The sequence below is a fragment of the Nicotiana sylvestris genome, chromosome 11 (assembly GCF_000393655.2).
Source record: "Nicotiana sylvestris chromosome 11, ASM39365v2, whole genome shotgun sequence".
NCBI lineage: Eukaryota > Viridiplantae > Streptophyta > Magnoliopsida > Solanales > Solanaceae > Nicotiana > Nicotiana sylvestris.
In genome coordinates, this window is record NC_091067.1 from 57,015,567 (window position 1) to 57,024,605 (window position 9,039).

Genomic DNA, 9,039 nt, shown 5'->3' on the forward strand with positions numbered 1-9,039 from the left:
ACCGCAAAAATAACCCTCAAGGACTTGATTTTTCTGCCCAGTCTGCGACCAGTATGCTGTCTGCATACCTGTTCTACGGTCGCTAATGTACTGCAAAACCTCCCATCGCAAAAGCCCAAGAAAAATTATGCGATCAATATGCGACCCGTAAAGAGATTATGCGATTGCATAATTGGCAGCATAACTGGCCTCAAAATTGGCCATGTTTTCTGCCTCACTCTGCGGCTAATATGCGGTCCACAGAGTGATTATGCATCCACATAACGAGCCGCAGAAATGCATTCTTCTGCGAACATTTTTCTTTAACTTTTTAATGCATAGTTCACTCCAAAACCATGGGTTCCCACTCCTCATATGCGATTACACCACCAGTGGAAAACCTTCAGGTGCACTTCTAATTCAGTCCAAATTTATTTAACCACCTGAAATCAACCTGAGGCCCCTGAGACCCCAACTAAACATCCCAACAAGTCTTATATCCCAGCACGAATTTAGTCAAACCCTCAAATCACCTCAAGCAACATCAAAAACACGAACTACCTACGTATTCAAGCCTAATAAACTTCGAAATTTCAAAATTCTACAAACGGCGTAGAAACTTATCAAATCAAGTTCGAATGGCCTCAAAATTTTCACACAAGTCGTAAATGACACCACAAACCTACTCCAACTTCCGGAAATCCAATCTGACCCTGATATCAAAAAATTCACTCCTAGTCAAACTTTCCAAAATTCTAACTTTGGCCATTTCAAGCCTAATTCTACTACGGACCCCCAAATCACAATCTGGATGAGCTCCTAAATCCAGTATCACCTAACGGAGCTAACGGAACCATCAAAATTCAAATATGAGGTTGTTTATACATAAGTCAATATCCGGTCAACTTTCTAACTTAAGCTTTCAATTAAGAGACTAAGTGTCTCAATTCACTCTGAAATCTCTCCGGACCCGAACCCACTAACCCGATAAGTCATAAAATAGATGTAGAACATAAAAGGAGCAGTAAATAGTAAAACAGGGCTACAACTCTCAAAACGACCGGCCGGGTCGTTACATGCACTAGTGCGAGGCATTGTGCGACTCATTTGTGCAAATTTTTGTCAAAAATTTTCAAAGTTCAGATACTGGATTTTTTGTGGTATGACAGGAAAAAGCATTAGTGCGACACACTAGGTGACGCACAGTGCGACGTATGGAAAGCACTAAGTTTCAAAGTTTTCCTATTTCGGCTAGAAAAGGGAGATTTCGTCTAGGCCTGACCCTACTTGGTATAAATATATGGAAAAATATTGTTTTTGGAACTTTGGACATACTTTAGATCTAAGGAGAACACACCACGCTTGGAGGATGCTTCTAACTAGTTTTTTCTTCTCATTTCTTAATTTTATATTAGATCTAGAGTTGTGGGGTGCTATATGAACGTTGTAGTTTGAAGATTTAATAGTTCTTATTATTTTATGATGTTGGTTTATTTATTCAATCTTGTGCTTAATTATTTGGTTGCTTGATCACTAATCGAATACTATCTATGAATCTAGGATTGAACTCAGGAGAGGGAATTCTAGATTGTATATAAGATTGAGTAGAACAAGATTTTGAACTCGAGTATCGGGAAAGGATTTGCGATTAGGATAGGAATATACTTAATCGTCTTTCTTGGTTATTATACGGGAATTATAAATGTGTTCTTGTTAATCCTAATTCCATAGGAATATAGGCATTATGTTAGCTTGAATAGGCGAGTTGTACTTCGGGAGAAGGCTACGAGAAATATTAACCCTGTCAATCAATAAACTAGATAAATTAATTAGACAATTTAGGTAGAAAACTCACCGGGATTGTTAGCTAACCCATAGCTCTAGAATATATTCTCCCATTGCATTCGTCTTTAAGCTTGTCGTTATTTTCTTTAATCTCTTAATTTGTTACTCTAGATTAATTTTAGTTAAATATTCATACTTTAGGATTCGCTTGAATAGATTAATTGTTCGGTTTAATTTAGTTGATAGTTAATCACAAGTCCTATGTGGGTACGATTTCTGGACTTACAATTATATATTACTTGTAATGGAAGAAGAATCCTTACGACCAATCCCTGAAAATCCTATCATTGTCGAGAACCAAATACTTTCAAAAGAGATATCGGATAATACAATGTCACTAAGGGTATTTTTTATGCACAGCCATAAGAAGAAAAAGAAAGAACAAAAGAAGAAAAAGAACTACACTACAAAAGTGTGAAATTTCAGCGATGCTCAAAACAATACTCAAGGACAAACAATAAAAGCAAAAATTGAGGAAGAGCAACTTTTTAAATTGTAGCAACTGAAGCAAATGTGGAGTGTTGAAATTTAGTTGCTTTCAGTTACTGCAGTAATTTTTTTAGCATAATAAGTTGTTTAATTCTAGGATGAATTTCAATTTTAATTTCTATCAGATTTTTTAAGTTAGATGAGATATTTTATGCTTTTTGAATTTTAAATTATATGGATTTTTTATTCCTAATTGACTCTTTACAACCTTGTTATGCTTAACAAAATTATTTAAGAGACATTTTCAATCAATACTTTTAATCGTTTTTATGCCTCATCTTATAAAAAAAAAACCAACTTATTGGGATGACACCAAAGTTCATTACTAAAATAGAGTGAGTCAGTGGCTTTTTGTTTCGACGCCTTAATTGATTAAAGAAAATAAGCACTAGCATAACAAAAGCAACGCCCACCATATCATAAACCTCACCAGTTGGGAAAGTTGATGCTTATTAAGCAAATACTATATGGATATGGAATTATGGAGTATGGGCCCCTGTTTGATCATTTTGGAAATAAATATACAAACATGCAGCATTTGCAGATGAAGAGTGTATTTGAGACACATTATGCTTAGATGGAAGGCGAAAAGATAAATATAATACAAATTATACTAGTTGCCATCTAATCTAATAAGTACCTTTTTTATATGCACGAATATAATTCATGCACCATTGAGATCAGAATTTAAATGTTCTGATTCATGCTGAGAGGTCTTGATCAACAAAGACATGCACAAAAATAAAGATGAGATGCTGTTTATTCAGACCACACTTGAGCATAAAAGCTTTATATCGATCTTATTCTCTTAAAGTGCTGGTGGGGGTATAAACATAAAGCTTATATCTGCAAAATCAGCATACCTCCTATTTCATCTTCAGGGTTTCTTATTACTGTACAAAATGATCCCATCAATCATCCCATTTATATATTTCCCTCTGGTCCTCTCCATCTTATCTGCAATAACAAAAATAAACACCACATAAAATAATTCACTTGGGAACTATTTTTAATGGCTCCTCAGAAAGTTATTATCCTTCTTGTGTTCTTCCTCGCCATTTGCAGCTTTTGTCAAGGGACTATAAATGACCAGTCTCAGTTCTTTGCTCTTTTGAAGAAGTCTGTCACAGGGAACTCCTTGTCTGATTGGGATGGAAAACCTATTTGCAACTTTAGTGGCGTTGGTTGTGATGATCAGGGCAATGTTATCAAGATTGATCTTTTCGGATGGTCGCTATCAGGCCTATTTCCTGATGATGTGTGCTCTTTTTTCCCAGAGTTGCGAATTCTTCGTCTTGGTAATAACAACTTCCAAGGTGCCTTCCCTAGCAATATTACTAATTGCTCTCACCTGGAGGAGCTGAATATGGTTTCAACATCCTTTACAGGACCATTGCCAGACTTGTCTCCTTTGCTGTCTTTGAGGTTGCTTAACCTTTCATATAACCACTTCACGGGTGAATTTCCTTTGTCAATTATCAATCTCACCAGTCTAGAGCTCCTGGATTTCAATGAAAATCCCGATTTCGTTCCATGGAAACTGCCAGAGGATATTTCAAGGTTGACTAAATTGCGGTGGATGATCTTAACTGCTTGCAAGATACATGGAACAATCCCAGCATCGATAGGAAATATGACGTCTCTTGTAGATCTTGAATTGAGCGAGAATCGCTTAACTGGTCGGATTCCAAGAGAGCTGGGGCAGCTGAAGAAGTTGAAAATGCTTGAACTTTACTACAACCAACTTGAGGGTGAAATACCTGAGGAGCTCGGAAATCTGACTGAACTTGTGGATTTGGATATGTCAGTCAACAGACTGACAGGCAAAATTCCAGAATCTATATGCCGCCTACCAAAGCTGCAAGTGTTGCAGATATATAACAACACTATTTCAGGAGATTTTCCAGCCTCCCTTGCAAACTCGACCACCCTAACCATCCTATCACTTTATGATAATTTCCTGACAGGAGAAATCCCACATAATTTTGGTGTTTCATCAGCTTTGCTTGCATTGGACTTGTCAGAAAATGAATTATCTGGAGAATTACCAGCTCAGCTGTGTCACGGAGATAAGTTGATGTACATTCTTTTACTCCAAAACATGTTCTCAGGAGAAGTGCCTGAAAGCTATGCAAAATGTGAGACTCTCATCCGATTCCGAGTTAGTTACAATCTATTGCGGGGAAGACTACCAGAAATGCTTCTAGCTCTTCCACATGTTTCAATTATTGACGTGAGCTATAACAATTTAACTGGTTCAATCCCCACAACCATTGGAAAGGCGTTCAACTTGTCGGAGCTGTTCATGCAGAGTAACAGGCTTTCTGGAACACTTCCTCCAGAAATTTTAACAACTACCAATCTAGTGAAGATTGACCTCAGCAATAACCTCTTGTCTGGACCCATTCCTCCAGAAATTGGTAGCCTCAAAAGACTCAATTTGTTGATCTTACAAGGTAATAAGTTAACTTCCTCCATTCCTGAGACTCTTTCTTCACTTAACTCTCTCAATTATCTTGACCTGTCAAACAATTTTTTGACGGGTAAAATTCCTGAAAGCCTCGGTGCACTGCTACCAAATTCCATGAATTTCTCAAACAATTTGCTTTCTGGTCCTGTACCTCCCTTATTTATAACGGGAGGTGTACTGGAAAGTTTTTCTGGCAATCAAAGACTCTGTGTTCCCTCTTTTCTGAGTTCATCTGGCAAAGATTTTCCTCTATGCCCACAAAATTATGACCGGAAGAAAAGAAACCTTTTCTGGGTTATCGGGATATCCTTGGGAATTGTAATTCTTGGACTCGTGTTGTTTCTCAAGAGATGGCTTCGTAACAAAAGGAAGGCGATGGAACACGAGGATTCCTTGTCATCGTCATTTTTCACGTATGATGTTAAGAGTTTCCATCGCTTAAGTTTTGATGAACGTGAAATATTTGAAGCCATGATTGAGAAAAACATTGTTGGATATGGAGGGTCTGGAGCTGTGTATAAGATTGACTTAAGTAATGGAGGAGTTCTTGCTGTAAAGAAGCTCTGGAGTCATAAACACAAACAGTACTCTCTTTTAGAGAATAAACTATTTTTGGACAAGGAACTTAAAACAGAGGTTGAAACTCTTGGTAACATAAGGCACAACAACATTGTGAAGTTATACTGCTATTTCTCTAATTTGGACTGTAGTTTGTTGGTTTATGAGTACATGCCAAATGGGAACCTTGGGGATGCTCTTCATGGAGGAAAAGTCCTTTTGGATTGGCCGACTCGCCATCAGATTGCATTGGGGATAGCACAAGGTTTGGCCTATCTTCACCATGATATTTTACCACCAATCATTCACAGAGACATCAAATCCACCAACATCCTCCTCGACATTGATTACCAGCCAAAGGTCGCGGATTTTGGAATAGCAAAAGTCTTGCAAGCCAAAGGAGGGAAAGATTGTACTACCACAGTTATTGCAGGGACATATGGTTACTTGGCTCCAGGTAATTTCCTAAATTCAGAAATCTCAATTCAATTCCTACAATGTTACTTCAAGTGTCAATGCCTTTTAGGTAGATTATTTTGATTTCTATCAAATTGGAAACTTACAATTCAGACTTCACCAGTCATATTTATTTACTGGAAATGATTGTGAATTTGTATAAGTTTTCATATATATTAGGTTAATGCTTATCTTTTGTGTAAATGTGATTAACAGAATACGCATATTCTTCCAAGGCGACCACAAAATGTGATGTCTATAGTTTTGGAGTTGTTTTAATGGAACTGATCACAGGGAAGAAGCCAGTTGAGCCAGAATTTGGGGAGAATAAGAACATTGTTTGCTGGGTTTCAACTAAGGTGGACACCAAAGAAGGAGCATTTGAGGTCTTAGACAAAAAAATCTCAGGACCATTCAAGGAAGAGATGATTAAGGTGCTTCGGATTGCAATAGGTTGTACGTATACTTCACCAGCCTTTCGTCCTACCATGAATGAAGTTGTTCAAATGCTAACTGAGGCAGAACCTCGCAGATACGATTGTTGCAAGTTGCCAAATAAGAACAAACACACAGAGAATGTCACAAAGGACATACCCAATTTGTGATTTTAGGAATTATGATTGGTTTAAGCAAAAGCAGGAATATAGAACATAGCTAACTGTCCTGGTCTAAGAGAACCAGCCTCTTTGTTTTTCTAACAAAAAGTAGCAGTAACGTATAGGTTCTCTTTACACATATGTATATTGGCCTTTTCATTGTCTTTTGCTTTTTATTATTGGCCTGTTGTAAGCATTATAATGGATATATACATATATATATATTAACTGCTTTATGACAAGACATAGCATATATGTATTTTCCAATGACCCACATAAGGAAATAATTATCTTACCCTTTAAGAAATTTAATTTGCTTGCTTCTTCTTTCTTCATGAGGATGATGCAATAAAATAGGTTTTTCAATAAAAAAGGAAAGATGTAGCTGAGGAAGTAAGGTCTTATGTCCAAGGCCTCTTTAATGTTTGAAAGTGGGTTTCTGATTCCAAATTCTAGAATATGAGAATGATTTTCCATTAAGAAGAAAAAGGGTCTTGATTGAATTGATGACATCTATGGCTCCATTTTAGCAAGGGGAAATCATTCATCAAAGCATATAGATTCATCCTTTTACCCATTCTGCCACTCTTTCCTTAGTTGAGCTCTACTGTTTCTTGGAATATATATCAAGAATCAAACTTGTTTATACTTGCATGGTATTGCACCAATCTTTCCACTTGCAAATTCTTTTATTCTTTCTCCACCTAAAAGAATTCTCAATGTGACATAGCATTTTTCCTCATTTTTTTTGGTAATTAAACTTTTTTATACCAGGGAAAATATTTACAAGTAATTCAAAAAACCCTTACATATATGTTCCTATGCTTTCTATACTCCCCCCCCCCCCCCCAATTATTTTTTCCTCATATTTTTAATTTTATATATATATATAACAAGGAATAGTAAAAGTTCAACTGTATAACAATCACAAATAGATAGTGGAATTCCAATTCGCATTGTGAGCTGGCTTGTCTCATACTCTCATTAGAGGATTTTTTCAGGTCAATTAAAGAACTAATATGACGATTTTCTGGAGTCCTTAGTTACTTTGTGTGGGTATACCGAAGAAGGTTGACAAGTATATCTATCCGTCATAACTTTGACAACCCCCAAAATGAACTGAAGCACAATAATTAGACGGTACGGAAATCAACGGTGTGGGTAGAATGGATAGAGTATTGAATGGGTAGAGTTATTGAATACCTTTACTGATGAGAGGATTACCTGAAATAGCTGACATGAGTATAAATCGTCTTTCATTATTATTAATATATATATATATATATTAATAATAACGAAAGACGATTTATACTGATGTCAGCTATTTCAGGTAATCCTTTCGTATTTTAAACAACAAAGTTTCAGCTATAAATGTAACAAACTTCAGGTGTTAACAATCTTCTATCAGCATATTAAACGACAAGAATAACGCAATAATCAACATCTGCACGTTTAAATTCCATAGAACCAGAATATGTGCAAAGCAAAAACACGTTTATAAGTTCCTTTAGCTGGTGGTTAAATGGTAGCTGGGGTCCGCTTAAATGCTTTGAGTGATGAAAAGCATGAATGTTCAGTGGAAGAAAATACATTTATAATTGGCATGAGAGGGCCAATACAAGAAAAGCATTACAATAATTTCTTCAATTGAAATAGTTCTTCATCACTCATAAAATGACAGGTTAGCCACGGAACCTTAGCAGATAGTAAGAAGTTCTACCTCTACGTAATAGCCTGAACCCACAGAAAGCAGGTTAATTCCCAATCAAAAAAAAGGGCAGCCCGGTGCACTAAGCTTCCGCTATGTGCGGGGTCCGGGGAAGGGTCGGATCATAAGGGTCTACTAAATGCAGCCTTACCCTGCATTTTTGCAAGAGGCTATTTCCACGGCTTGAACCCGTGACCTTGGTCACATGGCAACAACTTTACCAATTATGCCAAGGCTCCCATTCATTTAAAAAAAATGGAACGACACATGAGTTAGCAATTATACCATTGATTGCTAGTAGATAAAAAGCGGGAGCATTATTCGCCTCTTTTCTTGAATACATACTAAAAGAGGTACCCATAAAGAAAAGACAACAAATAAAAAGAAAGAAGTAATAATGGATTAAACTCAAGATTGGTGACACCAACTAGCCGATTTATAATTTGAACTTGTTGCGTGTTCGGTTTTTTGCCACATCTCATTTGATCTAATGGGTTTAAAATCAATAATATGTACTTTTTAAATAAATTTTTAATATATATAAAGAAAGAGAGAGAGCCAAAGCTAATATGTTCAGACGAACCATGAACTACGTCCACCCCTCACACCTACCAAGTTGAACAAAAAGAGCAAAATGGTAATATGGAGCCTATTGGTCAAATGCAAGATTTTTAAGCTTAATCTATACTAGCATGATATTAAATAAAGCTTTACGGTTAGTGGATGTGACGACCTGGCTGCCCGTGTTGTGTGAATTTAAGTCCCATTCCCCTAGTTGATGATTCTTGTATGTGCGTTTGTGGTTTTGCTACTTCTGGAGTTGGTTAGCTTGGTTTCGGAAAGGTTTGAGAGTAATTTGAGATACTTAGTCTCATTTTGGAAGCTTAAGTTATTAAGAGTTGATCAAGGTTTCACTTTTAAGTAGATGGTCTCAAATT

The 9,039-nt window shown here is 36.6% G+C and overlaps 1 protein-coding gene across 1 annotated transcript; it reads left to right on the forward strand.

The window, feature by feature from the left end:
* Positions 1–2,969: 2,969 nt before the first annotated feature.
* LOC104234423 (receptor protein-tyrosine kinase CEPR1-like) lies at positions 2,970–6,627 on the forward strand. Its single transcript, XM_009787985.2, has 2 exons — positions 2,970–5,798; positions 6,014–6,627. Exons 1-2 carry the CDS (start codon positions 3,326–3,328, stop codon positions 6,400–6,402), a joined length of 2,862 nt encoding a protein of 953 aa, XP_009786287.1. The 5' UTR covers positions 2,970–3,325; the 3' UTR covers positions 6,403–6,627.
* Positions 6,628–9,039: the final 2,412 nt, after the last annotated feature.

Bases quoted from the DNA above. Each gene is read 5' to 3' on its own strand.
- LOC104234423 (XM_009787985.2), top strand. From the start codon at position 3,326: ATGGCTCCTCAGAAAGTTATTATCCTTCTTGTGTTCTTCCTCGCCATT. The intron at 5,799-6,013 runs GTAATTTCCTAA...TGTGATTAACAG, and splicing joins ATATGGTTACTTGGCTCCAG to AATACGCATATTCTTCCAAG.